Source organism: Oryctolagus cuniculus, chromosome 1, assembly GCF_051225735.1.
Source record: "Oryctolagus cuniculus isolate XC-2025 breed Fujian yellow rabbit chromosome 1, ASM5122573v1, whole genome shotgun sequence".
In the NCBI taxonomy this organism is placed as follows: domain Eukaryota; kingdom Metazoa; phylum Chordata; class Mammalia; order Lagomorpha; family Leporidae; genus Oryctolagus; species Oryctolagus cuniculus.
The window spans coordinates 181583003-181603263 of record NC_142867.1 but is presented as its reverse complement, the minus strand read 5'-3'; the positions used below and the strand labels follow the sequence as shown (position 1 = coordinate 181603263).

The 20261-nt window shown below is 40.0% G+C and overlaps 1 protein-coding gene across 5 annotated transcripts in view; it reads right to left on the bottom strand.

Annotated features, from left to right (window-relative positions):
* The window catches only part of ADAMTSL1 (ADAMTS like 1), a 1088032-nt gene that overhangs the window by 439985 nt on the left and 627786 nt on the right, over positions 1-20261 (bottom strand). The window contains exon 1 of one of the 5 annotated variants that reach the window (XM_008254438.5): positions 11106-11309. The exons of 3 other annotated variants lie outside the window; for them this stretch is intronic. In XM_008254438.5, coding sequence (XP_008252660.3) covers positions 11106-11168 — 63 coding nt within the window. In that variant the 5' untranslated portion in view covers positions 11169-11309. Of the gene's footprint in view, positions 1-11105; positions 11310-20261 lie in introns of those variants that run through there. One more of the 5 variants, XM_002708084.6, reaches the window with a different exon arrangement.

The following is a 20261-nucleotide window of genomic DNA, read 5'->3' as shown; positions in this document are numbered from 1 at the left end:
GTGCTAGCTTAACCCACTATGCCACCACACCGGCCCCTGGATGAGCTTCCTGAAAACCAAGATCCTGGAGGTTCCAGCCAAAATAGTCCCAGTAGTGTGAGTCCCAGTGCCACCAAACTGAAGTTAGCAAACCTTTGGAGGGAAAAGCCTACAGGCAGTTTTGTATGCTATGTGCAGCTGATTGACATTTTATTCACTTAAACCAAGGACTGGTTTAAAGGTTTCACTGCTTAAGCATAGCTCTAAGACAAAAAGACAGGTGTTTATGGATCAGATAAACACAGAGACGAAGTTACACACTCATTAAGCTTTAGTTTCAGTATTATTAAAAAAGAGAATTTCAGCAAAAAAAAAAAAGTAACTCAACTAAATGACCTTAAGTTTAAATCTTCAGAGATTTATAGTTTTTCTAACACATTCTTTCTTGAATCACTATAAATAATGAATTAATGTGTCTATTTCTTTAGGCAGAGACTCTCTTACATCAGCAATAGTTAAATATACAGTTTAAAGAAAGTAATATCATGACAGCAATATAAAACCAATGGAAAATACTAGCCAATTCATTGCTGTCTTCCCTGACCCTGTCTCAAAACCTTTGTGATATTATATGTAGAAAAATCTGCTTTTGGAACATGTCTGTTTTGTTTAATGTAGTGTACCTAGCCCAGTGCCTGATACACAGCAGGCTTTCAAAGAATGTGCCATTTTGTACCAAGGGAAGCCAATACTTCTAGGAGACCTCCCATGGGCTCATATGAAGTTATTTTCACATATACATCACAAAATAATTCATAATTTTCATTGACATGAATCCTAGTGATACAACACAAGTCTGGGAGAGAGAGAGAAACTTTAAAGATTCTAGTATCCTGTTCTTGCCCAGTCACCCTCTAAACTAACAATGATCCTTGGATTTTAACTCGAGATTATTTTCTAGTAGCTTCATTGGTTCCTTACTTCCTTCTGCATGTGGAATTTCAACCTCTCAGTCTCTACCAGGCCAGCTGAATGGTTCTCACTTAAAAGTCCTGAGGACCATGCAGTACAAAAGAAGGCAAAGGGACTCACTAGAAAGGCAATGAACTTCTAGAAGGAGAATGGACTCAAAGAAAAGAGATCCAAATTCCAACAGTCCTATCCTACCTACTAAGTATCTTTGGCAAGACATCAGTCAAGTCTTTGCAAACATTCACATTTTAAGTTCAGTGATCTACAAAAATGAAAGGATTAGAATAGGCAATTAATTAATTTAGTCAAACAACAAACTGTGATTGAGCACTTTGTATACATCAGACTCTTTGCCTGGTGCTAAGATACAAAGGTATCTAAGACAAAATAAAACCAAACTCCTGCCTTCAAAGAGATCTCAGTCAACCAAAGTCACATTCTGCATACCTCAAAGATTCCTTTTAATTCTAAAAGACCACAAATCTATGACTTGGCAATCTAAGTACCAATTAAAATAACTCCATAACAGTAATTTCAAAGCATGTTTGTTATCTCAGAACAGCTACAAGTCTCAAATGAGAAGTAAATGTGTGTGGCACAAAAGAGGAATGATATTAGGTCTCACTGACAGCTATAACCACTATAATGAAAGGACAGCGTATTTCTGAAAAATTGCTCTTCAAATCTTGCCTCAGCAACTGAACGGTGGGAGTTCTTATTGTTTCCTTTTGCATTTCCGGTTCTATTGATGAAGTACAACACTTGAACAATACTCTTACAGATTTCAACTGGTGACTGAGATTACAGTCAGCAAAATAGGCTGAGAAATTGGACACCCTACTCTACCTTACTATGGAAACAAAGAAAGGTATATTTATTTTATTGTAATAAAATATTTTATTTTATTATAGGTTGCTCACAATTTCCTGTCTTTTTTCTTAAGTGTTCTTAGAATTTATGTCAGGATGTCTTAGGTTATCACACTCCTTCGTCCCAACATTTATTGACTTCAAGAAAGTCCCTGGACAAAAATTGAAAGGCTAAATACCCAAAACTTTAGTTGGAGAATGGCAGAAACTTTGGAAAAAAATCTGAAAAAGCAATGAAGATGAAAATGGAAACTCCGTGAAAATTAATGTAGTGTAGAATTGGCGAACATACCACTTATTTCTTTAAACAAATAGAAGAAAGAACCCGCTTATGAGGTGCACCCAAATAATTCACAGGTGGTGAAACTATTAAGAGTCTTGCAATTTCTTGCCTCAGAAGTGGGATAAATCTCCTGTATTATAAATGGCACATACTCACAGACACGATTTTGCCACTACTCCCTTTCTCTAACTTATCCCTTTTTCGATGCATGAAGTTATTTCAGTTTTATTGTAATTCATTTATTTTATTAAGAACTTTGGGTAAAAATCTAATGAGGAAGGGAAGTACGACATACTATACTAATTGCCCTTACAAGAATATAATTCTAAATGGGATATGTTTGGTTTTTGCACAGACTTTGGTTTCTGCAAGGTAAACACAACGTAATGGGAACTATATAAAAATGTAGTCTGCCAGCAAAATGCCAATGATAGTACAGCAGATGAAATCCCCCTAGATATTGGTCACACACAATAGTAATTCCCACAAGGATAAGAATTTGCTTTGAGATGAAGTTTTTCCTAAAGCATTAATCTTACCTAAGAAACTGTTCCAGTGTGTTCTGTGGCAAACTGCTAGTCTAGACTGTAGACAATGTAAAAATAATTTCTAATATTGGAAATCAAACAGTGACTTATTATATACACAGAATTAACACATTCATCATCTGTGGGAAGCCACAACTTACATTTTTACATGATCAGTACAGAAGAGTTATTTACAGGGTGAACAGCTCATAGGGCAATTGAAATGAACAGTATTCAGCACAAGCTATTATCTACAGAAGATTTTTTTTTCTTTCACTTTACTTGGTTTGAAAGGCAAAGCCATCTTCCACCCACTAGTTCAGTTCTCAAACACCTGAATAGCCAGGGTTGGGTCAGGCCAAAGCCAAGATCCCAGAACTCCATCTAAATCTTCTACTTGGGTAGCAGGATCCCAAATACTTAGGCCATCAGCCGCTGCCTCCAATTAGCAGGAAGCTGGATCGGAAGCAGAAGAGCCAGGATTCCAATCAGGTACCCCAATATGGGATGTGGGCACCCCAAGCAGCATCTTAATGGTTGAACTTCACAACACCCCCAGAAGAGTTGTCTTGAAAAATTAATATAAAACATCATACTCTTTCTTGCAAGAGCTGTGTCATAATTCATCTATCTTTATTCATTATGGGCTATTATCCCTCTTTATTTGTTATGGAGCTGGTTCTGTGTTGGGTAGGTGGTGACAGGTAAGCAAATTTTCACAGAAATGAAAGTAACCACTTGAAGTGTTGCAGCACTTTGGAGTTTACAAAACACCTGGACATTTGAAGGTGCCTGCACTCTCGCAGATACGGGGAGTTAGATGGAATGGGGACAACAGCTCATGGATGAGTACAGGCTGGGAGGAGTTATGTGGTTGGGCAAAGATCACAGAGCTGGAATTAGTGCCACAGCCCAGAGGGTTACATTCCTAAGTATCATGCTCATTCATGATACTTAGATACTTCCAAGGAAAAAAAAATATGGGTCAAAGTTGTTTGAAACTGGGTACACTCAAGAAGTGCATTGTACTTCATATGCTGCTGTGTGAAACATTTTCTTCGCCTTTGGGAGTCTGATTCCCTCTCCTCCCGTTGTTCATTCCTTGATTTTTTTCTGACATTGCATTATTTCTACCAGTCTTCCACTCATTCTCAGATTCTACATTTGAAAAATGCATCCATTTTCCAATTGTTCTTACAGTACTGACACATTTCACCAATTACTTAGCACACTCTAGGCATGTAAATTGCAAAACACAAAGATTCAATCCCCATTCGTGTAATATGGTATCTTCTCATTTCTTTTTTTCTATTTAATTAATTGAAAGAGGAATTTGTACCTACTTAACAGTAAGTACTAGCATGCACAGAATCTAAATTTGAAGCACATGCTATTTAAAAAGGCTTTCAATATTAACAAACAACACATTTCCTCAAAATTTCAGTGTTTTCACACAGCAAAGATTTATTTCTTGCTTATGGTTAAATAAATGTTCACAGTGTAAGTATAGGGGCTTTTGTTGCATGTGTACATTCAGGGACTAGGGGCTTCCATTTGGTGGCTTTGCATTTCCTACAGTTTTGCTGTATTTTAATGGCTTGTTTGCATCTGGTAGGCAGGTAAAGGGAAAGCACTTTATCCCTGGAGGATCACGTGGGAAGGATCAGGCCTAGAAGGGCCACATATCACTTCTAATTGGAAGCCACTGGTTGGAAATCAATCACAAGGCACCATCCAGTCATAGAGAGGATGGAAAATGTAGTTTGTTTTTGTGGTCAGAAGAAAGAAGTGATTTTTGGTGAATCTATAGCATTCTTTCTGCTACAGTGAGAGTTTACAAGCACTTCTAAGTTTGTTTGTTTGTTTGTTTGTTTTTGACAGGCAGAGTTAGACAGTGAGAGAGAGAGAGAGAAAGGTCTTCCTTCTGTTGGTTCACGCCCCAAATGGCCGCTAGAGCTGGCACACTGTGCCCATTTGAAGCCAGGAGCCAGGAGCTTCCTCCTGGTCTCCCATGCAGGTGCAGGGCACAAGCACTTGGGCCATCCTCCACTGCACTCCCGGGCCACAGCAGAGAGCTGGACCGGAAGAAGAGCAACTGGAACAGAATCCGGCGCCCTGACCAGGACTAGAACCCGGGGTGCTGGCGCTGCAGGTGGAGGATTAGCCTAGTGAGCCGCGGCACCAGCCACTTTCAAGTTTTATAAAACTGCGGCTAATGTAAATATTATCTTCTGATAATAATTCTTCTGATAATAATTCTGTTCTGTAAAAGGAACAATAGTTGAGACATAACTGGAAATATGCAAAATGATTCACTTTAATTACCAACAGCAAAAAGGATTGTTGCTGAATTGCTAGTCACTGTGTGGATGTACACATATGAGAAACAACATATATGCTTTCTTTTTATTAGGGTTGTTGACTTGATCTTCCTAAAACCAGAAATAATGAAATGCTTCATATGGAAAGTGAACATTCACATTTTCCCTTCCTACTTGTACTTCCCTTTTGTTTACCTTTTTTTTTTTTTGTCAAGTCATACTTATTTATCCATTTATTCATTCTTTCAACAGCATTTATTGAGTCTAATTATCAGGCATTCTGATAGAGGCAGGAAGGCAAAGTCACTCCCTCTCCTATGCCCCACAGATAGAAATGTAAGTCCAGTATGAGAAATACAAAGGCAGAGATGAATGAAAGGTAACACAAAGCACTATCAAAGATTACATTGAAGGGAGCAGGTGTTTAGCTTAGTGGTTAGGACACCTGATTCCTGGCTCTGGCTCCTGAGCCCAGCTTCCTGCCAATGCAGACCCCAGGAGCAGCAGGTGGCTCAAGCAAATGGCTCAGATGATTGAGTCCCTGCCACTCATGTAGAAGTCTTGAGCCGAGTTCTTGGCTCCCAGATCCAATTCCATCTCTATCTCTGCTTTTGTGGGCTATCAAGTGGATAAGAGGTTGTTACCTCTATCTGTTTATTCCTCTGCCTCTGAAATAAATAAAATTTTTAATAATTTTGAAAACTTCATAGAAAGTACTTTAGACATTGAAATGAATTTATTTATATCTCCTGATAAGCCATTAGTAAGTGCTAACTATACAGACAGTTATATATTAATTCAAGAGCTGGCACTGTGGCATAGAAAGTTAAGCCTCCACCCACAGTGCTGACATCCCATATGGGCTCCAGTTTGAGACCCGGCTGCTCCACTTCCAATCCAGCTCCCTGCTAACATGCCTGGGAAAGCAATGGAGGATGGCCCCTATACCCTCATGGGAGACCCAGATGAAGCTACTGGCTCCTGGCTTAGGCCTGGCCAAGCCCTGGCCACTGAGATCACCTGTAGAGTGATCCAGCAGATGGAAGATTTCTCTTCTCTCTCTCTCTCTGTCTGTAATTCTGCCTTTCAAGTAAATAAAATAAATGTTTAAAAATGCATTAATTTGGGGTGGTCACGTTCAAATACAGGCATCATGGTATTTCTTCTAAAGTGTTGTAATTAAGGAGATAAGACATATTTCTATAAACAAAATGGAGAATATACAGTGAATATAGGAAAATATGGCAGCTGGTTTGTAAATACTGAACTTTTTGGAAGTACAACAAATGAAGAGGCAGAGGTCACTGTTGATTGCAGACTATATCCACTGGGGCATCTGTGTAACATGACCAAAACTCCTTTACTAACTGCCTTGCAAATGGGGTGCTCTAATCCACGAAAGTCCCTTGGTGGAGAAACAGGACAGTTAAGCTTTATTCAATGTAAGTTTTAATAATGAAGTTCGGGAATTGGGGAGATTTAGTCATTTCTTTTTGAGCTCATGGAAAGAAGGGGTTGATAGCAATAGCTTCCCCCAGTTAGCATGAAGGCTCCCCACGCAGCTGTGCTGGCCTATTTCAATTAGGATCCTTTAGGACTGACATCACCTCTGGTATGCCAATCCTGAGTTGCTCATGAGCCAGCACTGCCAATCAAGCCAAAATTCAACCACATGGTATGGTTTTATGATGTAGACAGAAAATGACATGAACTTGTCTCATTCTGGTAAAAACAAAGTTTGAAGCCAGCTCTCTAGAAGAAGAAAATTAGTAACAATGGCAAGACTGTAAAACTTGATTAGACACATTTTCTTGTCATTATCTCAACACACGTAACCAGGAGGTTATTCATGGTGATTCAGGGAATGCCTTCACTCAGGACAAGACTCTGGTCCTCATGATCAGAAGGGTCATTTCTGGGTCATTCTATTCATGAGACCACAGAAACAGTATAAGATGGTGATTGAGGGAAGAACAGAATGAAACTTAAATAACTGGACCTGACAAAGTGTCATTCCTAGAAACGGAGAGGTACCCAAATTAAGAGCAGAGCTCCCACTTGACCAAAGAAACCATACAACAAAAAAGAAGTTAGGAAACACTAAAAATGTGAAAAATTAGAGAACTAATGGTTTTCATTAGGCTGTCTTAATTTACTTCCTAAACAGCTATGATGCCTGTCTATATAAAGCACTCTATTAGGTACTATAGGGAATGCAGAAATTCACAGGACATTGTATATTTCCTCAAAGGGTTTAAAACTATGTCTCAAGTGAGCTAAAATAAAGGGGAGAACCCAAGTATCTGACCATGTCTCATCCTAATTCCAGAGCAAAGTGGATCAGAAATAAACTGTTTAAAAAGTTCTCAATTTGTACAGGAGTTAATCACATTTCACTGATAAAAAGTGCACAAACTCTGACATTAATTTGTTATTAATAGTCTATGGTTGCCATTGGGTGTCAGATAATCAGTTTCTACTTTATGTACACATATTGGCAAAGTGATATCCACACATATTAACAGTCATAAAGACATGAACAGATATTCTCATTTCAACATTCTCTCTCTCAAAAGGCTTCAATATCCCAGACCTTCCAAGGGAAATCCCAAGTGCAGCAGCATTCTTCTGTAGTTCACTAGTGACCACTATTGGACATTCCTTCCTCTGCTTTCATGAAGTGACAGAACCGGTACACATGAAAATAATAACAGGCACCAAAGTGGGCCTGAACAGACTGAAACACTCAAAATAGGAACTTGAGAAAACAAAAATGAAGCTGACCAGGTCTAGACAAGAAACTTCACAAAAAATAGGAAAAAAAAAAACACTTTTTAAAAAGAAATGCCTCTGTTCTATAGATTTATATGAAAAGTTCTTAAGTTTGATTTAAAGCTAATGTGGGTATGAGACTAAGAAATAGAATGACAGTTATAGGGAGGTGCTCAGGCATGCACATGGACAGACACACATGCACGCACAGTTGGAACAGGACACAATCTGCTGTAAATAAGGGATTTAACATTCATTCCACAAGCTAATGGTGCTTCTCGCCATCCAAGATAGATCTACTTAGATAATAGTGGGAGAGAGTGCCAGAGGAGCTGAAGGGAATGGGCTATTGTGTTTGACTAGTTTCCATGTATAAATTAGTGCAGAGAAGAAAAGAAATTCAACAGAAAAACACATGTACTTTATTATAATTCCTAGTGTTACTCTTGCAACTCTCACAATAGCAGGCAAAAAGAGTTTAAAACCACTTAAAAGAAACAAAAAGCACATGCAAACTTGATTAAATGCCTTTCTGACAAGAAGTGATTTGACTTCAAGAGTGGATGGACACTGTGTCAATGGCTGGTCAGGGGTTTTGCCACATTCCTTTGGCGCTAAACAACTGGGACAGAGGAGTGAAAATGAAAAAGAGGAACAGGGTGGGATGGTGGGGAAAGTTGTGTTATGTGGTTTAATTTGACCTGAACATAAAGATGAAATCTCTGGACCACTACTACTGTCCAGTTGAGTCCGGGGTAAAAAAGAAGACTATGATGTATATGCTATGAGTGAAAACATGGTAACAGAGATAGAAAGACACAAGAACCTCATTCTCTTAGGAATAATGTTCCAAAGAAAAGAGTTATGACAAAACTAACACTGAACAACAGTCAATGCTTGTATACAGTTAAGAACTGAGTCCCAGTACACATGATTTAGCTGTCAAGGAAATGAAGGCTATTTAGATAAGGTAGAAACTGAGCTTGCCAGTAAACAGACATGAACTTTTCCAATTAAATTAAAGAGATTGTTAGAAGTTGCTTAAACGAATTCTAGAAGTAGACAGAGTTGTATGATGTGTAAAAGAATTACAGGAAAAACAAATCCTCCAGTTCAATTTCTTGATGACTCTTTTCTATGTCAACTACAGATCAGATTTGACTTTCTCTGAAGCTGGTAATTAAATTTTGTCTACAAAACTCAGTTAATGAGCAGTGTAACAAGTGTTCATCACACTGGACATATATTTAATAGCCAAGAAGTCGCAAAAAGCCTAAATTTAGCCAACAAAGACTACAGACCAACCCACACCATTGCTTCCATCATTGCCAACCACTTTTCTATCCTAGTACAAAGCAAACAAGTTATGTGCTCTCCATTAGTTTACTTTTAGGCTCAAATATGAGTTTGTTTCATTATTTGTAAAATGGGTTTAAAAATGCCTTATTTTTATCATTAATGTTAGGATTCATTTTAATGCAAGTGTCTGGCACATTCACACGCATGATGCATGACAGTGATTACTAATGCTGTTATTGTTCTGCATTAACATCTGTATCTCGGCAATGAGGACTCCCATCTTTCTTTTCTATCATAACTCTTAGATTCCCAAATCACAAATGCAGGCATAAAACAAACCTGGGTTTGATTTCATTTTGTCTTATTTTACAACTATTGTAATTAAAATATAACATGTATAAGGCTTCTGAAATAAGCAAATATTCCTTTTTTCCACATCAGTCTAACTATATGTTTAATTTGAGTATATTTATATGTAAATATAAATATATAAAAATATTCAAGAGATCAAATAGAAATATAATGTATTTACCAAATAGGTAGGAAAACAATCTATTCTTGAATGGGAAAGTTGGACTAAAGTATCATGAAGTTATACTTCCGTATGAAAATAGCAAGAAAGTTATGTGTGCCGGTGATTTGCTTTATGCTGCAATTTAATGGGAAAATAACACACATTTAAAAAAAATCACAAAGGAGAGACGAGACAAACTAATGGTGTATACATGTAACACATCCCATATGGAAAAAATGAGACACCTTTCATAAATTGCTTGCTCCACAAGTCATAAAGCACACCCAAACATTCTGCTCTTTATATGCCTAGAACAGCTAAAACTTACAGTCTGTAAGTTTGCTTTTAAATGTCTATGCAAGACTGAAATTGTATTTTATGTATAGCATTTGAAAAACAGTATTATAATTTCTTAGCTACAATGATGCAAATTATTGAGAAATAGGAATGTGTAAAATATTTAATCATTGAGTTTCCAACTGAATCTTCCTGGAGATTTTTGATTTGTGTCTAAAGGATTGCTTCCCTTCATGAAAATTACAGGGTAGATGAAATTTGTCAGAATTTAATTAGAACAAAATATTCCTTTCCCATCCATGAATCGATGCAACTCCCACATTGGTTGCATTTTTACCTTTTCCCCTTCTTGCCTTGTTACCTTCTGAGGAAGTGCTGGCATTCCATAAATGTGACAGGGAGGGCTACAATCACGTTTGTTTGGAATCAGCGTGTGCAGATTTTGGAATCAAACCTTCCGATGAGGTTTACTAAGCTGCCTGCCCAGAACACTCTGGTTTAAAAAAATGTGCATCGCTATTAATATTTGGAGTGTAGATTTTTTTTGGACAGTAAATGTTCATTTTCTGCCCATAAAACCAAGTATGAGTCACAACGGAACATTTACTTTGAGTCAAAAATGCAGTGTGTGCTGATGTGCAAGAGTTGAGCATCTTATCACTAGCATGGTGGAAATAAACCGTACAAAAATCATCAGTTTTTCCTTCTTCCGTCAAGAACTGTAATCCTCAATTCATAAATACTAGCATTAACTCGTATCCATAAATGACTTTCAACAATTATGAACTGTAATTCGGGTTGGCTCTCATACCCTCTTTCACCTGGTTCTGTAGTACACGTGCAGAGACGGAAAATAATTCATAAGAGGTGGTAGGGGTAAGCCCCTCACAGCCTATCCTTCAATAAAGTTTCAGGAACACCACAGTGAATGAGTTTGATTTCATGACAAGTCTTATCCAAATTCCAAGCATATACAAATCCATTTATACAGCCCTTAACTCACAGACTCTAGGCAGAATCTCCCTAAGTTCCCATCTTCCTCTCAGTACTATCACCTACCTATAACTAATACTAGAAAGTCTTGCAAACTGTGTACACTGGTTGGGAAGTTAAAGTTCTGGAAGAAGTTGCTTCTTCATCCTTTTGAATCATGTAAACGATTTTACCTGGAGTTCTAAGATAAAAATACATACACATACACATACGCACAACACGCCAACAGCACCCAGACTAAATAGCGATAGCAACATATTGAAATGAAAAGGCATTTACCAGGAGCAGGAAAGCCAGAAAAAGGAGCGGTGTGCCAGGAGCTGCCCGACGGCAGCATTCCATGCTTGGATCCTTGCCGGAATCCGAATCGGACACTGAATAAGCTGCTAAGTGCTCCTCTGCCTGCTGTCACATCCAGTACTGGTGCTAACACTCCAGCCCTGCCTATCAGCTTCCATCAGCCCCGCTCACATTTCCTGACCGAGGGGTGGGTGGGTGGATGGGTGGGGGGTAAGCTGAATGGAATCTCTTTCGGAGCAGGCAGCCAGCCAATCAGGCTCCTGCTAATCAGACATGCTGAATAACAAAGCCAGGGGGACAGAGAAAGTGTAACAGTGCAAGCAAAAAAAAGGGAGAAAAGGACGAAAAAGAAAGGAGAGCGAGCAGCAGAGCCAGAAGGGAAATGCAAAAGATGCAGAATTGGAAAGCCTTAAGCAGAGCCCTGTGCTTTTGGCCAACCTGGTCAGTTCTTTGTGAGATACGTTCCTATTTGCTGTGCCGATGTCTGTTACTCTGCAAAGTACAGTAGCTCCCTGTGACTGTGTATTGTTCCATTCAGGAGAGAAACTTAATCCCTGTCAATATATAACATATGCCATAAAGAGAAAGAACCCCAGACAGAAACTGACTTAATGTGCCCTTAAATGCATTCTGTTCAACTGCTTTCTTCCTCTTCCATAAAGTTCCTCATTTTTTCCCCCCGCCCCGACTTGGAAAAGGAATACTATATAAGTTTCTGAAAGCAGTGGCCTAAGTGATATTTTGTGTGTTAAAGACGTGATCTGTTAAAAAACGCAAGTTACCTCTTGGTGAAGTGACAATGTAAGATTTACAAACTCTAAAGGTACCATTAGTAATTTAGATCCTCTAAAGCAGCCCTTAACAAAGACGGCAGGAGGAGCGGGGCTGAAATTTGGGGTTGAGAAACAGCTTGGTGTTGACACCCTGCCAACTCTCAACTATCTGCTTTGTAGGGGAGGGAAAGACAGGATGAATTAAGTCCTCAATCAATCCCCAAACCTTCTTTTTTAACCAACAGCTTCAGCCTCCTCCTGGCCTCACCTTACATCCTTCATCTGAGCTGCTATCATGCTGAGAGGACTGAAAGGAGTTTTGCCTCTTTTTCCCATCCACTGTTGCAAGGGGGTTGGACAAGTTAACCTTCCAGACCCAGTGCAGCCCTGGAGGATGTGAAATGACAAGGCCAATGACAGCCAAAAGGTCAAAAAGCTTCTGAGGGGGTTTAATCCACCAGCAAGAAGATTTGACTCTGCCAGAGGCAGATTTGATTTCAGTTTTCCAATGTGTTAAGTGTCAAACAAGGATCTATTTCCCCCTTATCTGCTAAGGAAATCATTGAGTTTTAAAAGAAAAAAATAGCAAACATGGCCTTACATTTTCATAGGTGTGACGTCAGGACCTTGTTCCTCTGCAGATATCCTGAGAGCCCAAATATACATGCAGTGGAGGAAAATGCCCTGAAGAATTAACGTTCTTCCCTTTCATGATGCAAAATACTGACAAGAGGTACGAGGTGCACAAATATGGAAAACCTGATCAAGTCGTAAAGGGCATGTGAATACAGGCAGGTCTGCATGCATACGTACCAGCAGTGTTACTTTTCAGAAAGGTGAAGAAAAGCAGGTTGCTCAACTTCAGGTTACTGACTATATACAGTATATCAGTTAAAGGGAGTTAAAAATCAGTTAAAAAATCCCATTTTCAACCTGTTAGAAAAGTCAGGGCATACAAGGGTTCATCTTTCTCCTCTGTACTAAATATGTGGACCTAAGAACATCCATAGTACAAATCTATAAAAAGGGAGTCCTTTTCTGCTCAGAAATATCAGTTTACAAATCTCTTCCAAACTAGATAATGCTCATAAGCTAAAGAGAATTCACAAGTTGCTATAAAAAGCTTGCTTGCTCTTGGAAATTTTCATCACATTAAAAAAATAGTTGACTAAAGATTCATTCATAAAGCTATTTTATATATCCTTCTTTTATGCTGGAGCTTACTGCTACAGCCGAGTTTTTGTTTTTGCTTTTTCTTTTTCTTCTTTTTCTTTCTCCTGTCAGTTATTAGCTAAAGAATTCCAACTATGGGGCTGGCATTGTGGCAACACTGGCATCCCGGATGAGCACAGGTTCCTGGCTGCTCCACTTCTTATCCAGCTCCCTGCTAATGTGCCTGGGAAAGCAGCAGAAGATGACCCAAGTTCTTGGGTCCCTGTATCCACTTGGGAGACCTGGAAAAAGCTCCTGACTCCTGACTTTGGCCTGGCCCAACCTGGGATGCTATGGTCATTTGGAGAGCGAACCAGCAGATGAAAGATCTCTCTCTGTGTCTCGTCCTCTCTTTGTGTAACTCTGACTTTCAAATAAATAAATCTTTTTTAAAAAAAAAAATTCAAATATTTCTACAAAATGTAGCATTTTCCATGGAACTACTTCCTCCATCTTCAGAAAGAAACATCACTCAGAAGCAAAGGGGAGTGCAGTACTGAGAGAGGGAATAGTATCAACAATGCTAATTACAAGATAATATTCATAGAGGGACAAAAATTGGTATGGTCAGAAAACTAATGGCCACTTGTGGCCGAGATTCCTTTATGCTATGGACATATATACCATTTAAGTGTTTTGAGATAGAATTCCACCTTGCAATACTGATGGCTATGCTAACATATGGTTGCTTCAACGAAGTCCCTGAATAATGCAATATTTTCTAAGTCAAGGCCTTAATTATTTGTTGATTGCCTGGAGGGGCCAACCACAGTGCCTCAAGATGCTGGTCTCCGTACTCAAAGCATTTTCTTTCCTGTTGCCAGTGTGCAGAGAAATTAGGAAAACCAAATGCATAGGCCAGAGTCACACAGTATAGGGAAAACTCCAAGTAGACTAACTCAGAAAAGGAGAACAAAATCAGTTGAGTCAGAGTGATTGAGGAAACTTTTGGGAGTGAGCTAATTTTGTCAACGACCAAATATCATGAGATGATTTTACCTCTTCAACCTCATTTGATTTCTATGACTACTTTGTGAGGTTGATTAAATAATTACCCCATTTTATACATGCAGAAGCTGAGGCTCAGACAGATGAAATAGCTTGGCCCCAATGGCTAGAACTGGCCCTTGAACTGGGCTTGTCCCACTCTAAATTCACTCTCATCTCATTTTCACATCTGTCCATTTATATTCATATATGTAGCTACACATATGTGACTTTCAGATGTGGATGTAGGTAGTGTCCTAGTTGATGAGGATGCTTATAGCAAAGCCAAAGGAGCAGGAGGCAGGTACCAGGACCGACTAGGAAATGATGTTGCCCAACGATGGCAAGCATCTCAGTAGGCTCCACTTTTTCGCCGTCTCCCAATCTTTTCTAAAACCGTGTTCAGAGCTGAGGAGAAACAGCAGAGACCCCTCCATAACCTAGATTCATAGACGAATGGCCTGGGGAAGGCCTGGATGGCATGAGAGTAGGGTGCTGGCCGAGTTCCTTTTTTCCTCTTCAGGTATCTAAATTACAGCTGTCTGCAAGTGTCTGAGCAGCGCGACCCGCAGAAGCCGGCGGCTGTAATCCCGGTTCCCGGCTCCACGCACAATATATTAGGTGAAATGAAAGCAGCAGCGCAAGAGTGTCAGGGCTGTCTGAAGCATCATTCCAAATGGCATGGATTTAACAATACTTAATTTAAAAAACACCAGCTTGGACAGGAGCAAGCTGTTAACATTCAGCGTGCTTTATGGCAGGAAAGAGTGAGCTAAACTTTCGGAATTTCCCTCCCTGGGGGGAATGCGTTACAGTTTTTGCTCCAGAGCCACCTGTCTCTTCCTTGAGGTGCAGCCTCTTAGCGAGGCCCTTCATTTGCAGTAATGGTGTAGAGAGGACAGAGGGCTTTCTGGAAAGGGGTCAGGGATGGGGGGCTTTGAAGGGCTAGGTGGGGCCCAATCAACCTCTTTAGGGAAGAAGTTGAGGCAACTGAGTAGAAGCATTGAGCTCTTCATGCAGGGATCGGACTAATTCTGAAAATAAAAGGGGGAAAAAACGACTGAAGGCGAAAGAGGTACAAGCTGCAGGAAGCGCACAGCTAGCTCCAGAAGTGGAACCAGAATTTGCACACATGTGTGTAGCTTTTCAGTTCACCTAGTGCCCATTGTAACAGATTTCATTACAAATGTGCTGAACATTTGCTACAACTGCACATCATCTTTTACCCACAATCTGAGACGAGCAGAAACTCAGAGAGATGGGGCGTGATTATCACACCCAGTTTGCCAGCAGAATAAACTGGTGCTCTTATATCACAAGCTGGTTATTAGCAGGTGGGAAATTCGGGGATACACTTAGGCTGGTTGACTCTCCCGGGCCCATTATCTGAGAAATTGCCTGATGAAAGTCGCTACATTTGCTGGGAGTCTCTCATGTGCCAGGCACTGTTCTTAGTACTTGATCATTTCATGTAATGCTTATAATAATCTTATGCTGTAGGCACATTTATTATCCTCATGTTGATATTATTTATAGTGGATTAGCAGTCACCCTTCACCCCATTCAGTGCCCTCCTGAAATGCAGAAGCCAGAAACTACATTACACAGGCTCCTTCAGAGCAAGGGTGTTGAGTACAATTTAGATTTGGCTATTTTAAAGTTCTGCCACAAGTTTCAGGAGTGGAGCAGTGTTGTGAGCAGCGGCTTAAACCATTACTTGGTGCCGGAATTCCACATTGGAGTGCCGCTTCAAGTCCTGGCTACTCTGCTTCCCATCCACCTCCCTGCTAATGCACCTGGAAAGGCAACAGATAATGGCCTAAGTACTTGGGCTCCTGCCATCCACCTTAGAGATCCAGATGGAGTTCCTGGCCCCTAACTTTGCCTAGGCCCAGCCCCAGCCATTGTACCCATTTGGGGAGTGAACCAGCAGATGTGGGATCTCCTTCTTTGTTTCTATTTCTCACTCTGTCCCTTCCTGTCTCCATCACGCTGCCCTTCAAGTAACTGAATAACTAATGCAGGAACTAAATCTTTAGAAAAAGGTGTATGAAGAGTGAGTCAGGGAGAAGCCACACTGCTTTCTCTGCTTGTAAAATGGCTACAGAGCAGTGCAGTTTGCTTACAACTATGCCAATCAGTTGCTACTTTGTGGGTATCAAGAGGCAGGGACTGGGCGTGTATTTTATCAGCTGGGTCAGAGAAGATGGGCCTGGTTCTTGCAGCCCCGGCAGTGCCTTCAGCTTCTGCCTTCAGCAGAAGACTTCTTGCTTGTGGAAGAGGTAGCAACTCCCCTGCAGATCTGTTTTCACAAAGCAGTATGGGAATCCTCAGGAAGCTCTCTTCAGTGTTTTTCTGGGGCAACTCCAATTATCCCAGTGTTATTTAACACCTTAAAATCCACCCTTCTGCTTAACTCAGCAGGAGTCAACTGTCCCCAGCAAGAGTCCAGACCGGTACATCCACCTGAAAAGAGGAGAAGGCTGAAGCCCAGAGAACTAAAGATCTTGCCCAGAGTCACATACCCACAGAGAGGAAGGGCCAGGGTCTGAATGCACGTACTCTTTCTAAAACACTACACTGCCTCTTTGTACAGGAAGCCGTTACAGGAGTTCAGAGAAGGGAAAAGGCCCCACCGATCTGAGGAGTACCCACATGGAAGTAGAAGACCTGAGAGGTGCAGAGACTCAGGGAGATGAAAGAAAGCTGGGAGAGGTTTTCCAGGCCAAGGGGCCAGTGTATGCAGAGAAAAGGCAGGAAGGGTAAGGCCAAGGTTGCAGTCCCCCTGGCTCACCACAGTAGTACTTGACCATTTCATGTAATGCTTACAATAACCCTGGGGTGGGCACATTTCTTACCCTCCAGTCTGTGTCATCTAGGGTGGATCAGCAGTCACCCTGCATCCCAGCCAGTGCCTTCCTGAAACGCGGACAACAGAAACTACAAAAACGGGAATGTTTTAAATTCTTTTCTCTTTCTTCTCCCGAAGTGCCTAGCACTGCAAATTATTTATGGAAGGGACTCAACAAACTTTATAATTTGACTTGATTCCTCTTTAGCAGCCCGAAGCACAAAAGCCTCAGCTTGAATGTCTTCCTGCCAGCCACAGGGCTTGGTTCTGGGCTCCTCCTATGTAGGCAGGTACCTGGTTAAAAATCTGTGACCCCAGCCAGTGATTTAAAGGAATTCTGGAGACTGCTTGGTGCAGTGGAAAGAACTCCGATTCTGGAGTCAAACAAATCAAATCCTAGCTGTTCTGTTTATGACCAGCAGAGCTTTAGGCTAAAACTTTCTGAACCCAGGTGTGCTCATCTGTCTTGTTTTTAGCTTTTGAACATCCAGCATGAAGCTCATCACCAAGGGGCTGGGTGTGGGCAGTGATTGAGGGGTGTGCAGAGGGCTGAACTCAGAGCCTGGGACAAAGTAGGAGGTCAATAAATTGTTACCGTTCTGGGTGGTGGGTAAATGATGTTCACTGTGTGTGTCTCTCAATTTTCTGTGTATCTGCAAATTCTAATAAAATTCTGGGAAAAATGATTATCCTAATGTAGATTCTAACTCTAGGACACATTCCCCTCCATCCCCCAAACAAACGGATTCACAGCAGAGCACGAAGTTGAATTGGGAAGATAGAATTGTTCACCACCATCAAACCTGCACTTCCTGTTCTTCCTTTTTCTACATTGCTGGGCTATGCTGCATTTCTTCTAGGTCTGTTACTGAATTACATTCAACACTGAGTACCTACTGTGTGTGAGGCATGATGCTATAGAAAATTACAGCAACGGATAAATTGTCTCTTGTAGCATTTTTGACGTAGAGAAGTGTATCACTGTAATTGCTGAGGTTTGAATTATGGTTGTAATATTCATATATTAAACCCAAGTGTCACATATAAATCCAGGGCCCTTGATTCCCAGTTTAGTACTATTTCCATGACATCATCCTCCACAGATAAAATAATTATTCCAGAGCCAGACAATAAGGTGAAGGACTGTTAACAGATTTATAGACAATGCACAGAGAGAGTGGGATTGAAATACAAAAGCCAAATTCCTCAGCTTGGCATTCAAGGACCTCCCTGATGTGCGTCCAGTCCCAGGGTAATAAGAAGCCAGGCTCCAGCCCAGCTGAAATACCTGGGATTGCTCAGATACTCCTGTGTGTGTTCATCCTGCCCCTTTCACTTACCAGCCTCCTCCTGTGTCTGTCTTTTGCTCAAAATCTGTTCTACTCTTTCATATGTAGCTCAAATGTCTGCTCTTCCACAAATTTTTCACTGTTCCATTTCTTTAAATGTCTTTCTTTTACTGATTTGCTGTAATCTTTGTTTTCTTTTTTGTTTCTTTTTAGTTTTTGCTCTAATATTAATGACATTTTTGTGCACTAGAATACACACTTTAGATATCACAGATACAAATTTTCTTTTGTTGGAAAAAGCCTTTGCTGTTGTTTTACCCTAATGTTACTATTTTTACTGTTTTTTTTTTTCGTGTAAAAACTTTAAACTTGCCCACGAGTTACTGAGCATCTTAACTTTTGGTTTCTTTTACTGCTTCATGCTTTAAAAGTTATTTTTCTCTAGTGGTGGTAAATATTTTTCTGTTTTCTAACTTGGTACTTTAATAGGTGATCATTTAACCAAACCAAGTAGCAAAGACGGAGTATCTCTTTTCCTGTACCTCCACACATTCGCTGGTACTCCTCTGTAGGTTCATTTCCAACACTACCCTGTTAGTGAGGAGACTGTTTCTTTCCTTGGTGAGGGTAAATATCAAGATCATGAAATCTGGAAGCTACTCCTAGAACACAGCACAGCACCTTACATGTAATTAGCATTTGATAAATATTTGCTAAATTAACATGAGTTCATTAAGATATAATACACCGACAAACATAGTGGTAGAAAAAGGAAATGAAAGAAAGAATGAAAGGGAGCAAACAGGAAAATTCCAAAAGAAAGGATAGTCTCTGAAAACTAAGGAGAATATGGATTAAAATTGAAATTTTAAATTCATAAAATCAAGTTACCTATGAAAAATCAGAGTATCCTTTCTCCTGAATAAAAATAGAACATCATATAGTTTTAAATTTTATTTCTGTTATTACCAATTATAACTGTTAACACCAATTAGATTAATGGTTTCTCTGTGAAGATAAAAAGATTGCCCTCATATCACAATTTAAATACTTTCACAAAGAAATACCAAAAACTATCAAATGAAATGCAGAAAATAAACCTATAGCTAAAATTAATTTGTATATTATACATCTTTAAATTGTATACTTTTTAAACTCGATACATAAAACTTGTATAGGTGATATACAACATGATGTTTTGAAATATGAATACCTGGTGGAATGGTTAAATCAAGTTAAATAACATTTTTGTTACCTCACATATTTATGCATTTTTTTGCATGTTGAATTTATTTTTTAAGTTTCTCCAAAGAACGTGGAATTTGCTGGTAAATCTGGATAACTTCATTTTTACTACTTGAAAATGTGGCAGGTCTTTGTTTGAAAAAGATTTGCATGAAGGAATTTGGAACTTGGTAAGTGTGGCAAAAAAGGAAAAAAACATAAGGTAACCACACAGAGAATTGCATACAAGCCAACAACAACAAAACATTTACCATATAGGCAGGTGTCCTGAGGGGAAAATACAGGGTGCAATTGGGAGGAATTTAGGTAAAAGCATTCAAGATTTATCTTTTTTACATGTGCATTTCCTTGAAGTTAACATCCAAAACTGGTTTCCAGGCACAGAAACTAGCAGTTATGGGAATTATAGAGTTTCTAGGATGAAGTGGAGAAGTCCTCTGCCTTCGACAGCAACTGTAACATGATAGCCAATCACAGGAAAGATGGGGAACCTGCTTGAAAAACTCAAGTCCCAGCCATGAGGCTGCCTGCACTTGAGGCCAGCGGGCAGAGGGCAGCTTTCCATGCACCACGCGAGCATTCCTGAGGAAGACACCCTATCTGTGATGGGCAGCAGAGATGCACTAAGGTCTGGAGTGCTGTCGTGATGTGCTGGTTTTGTCCCTGTGGGCTTTAAAACAGGCAGTGCATCCTTGTGCAAAGGGCGCTGCTGGCCTACCCTCTGGCTCTGGTGTTCCGTTACAGTCTTCCCCTTGTTCCTCTCTGCCTCACTGTCTCT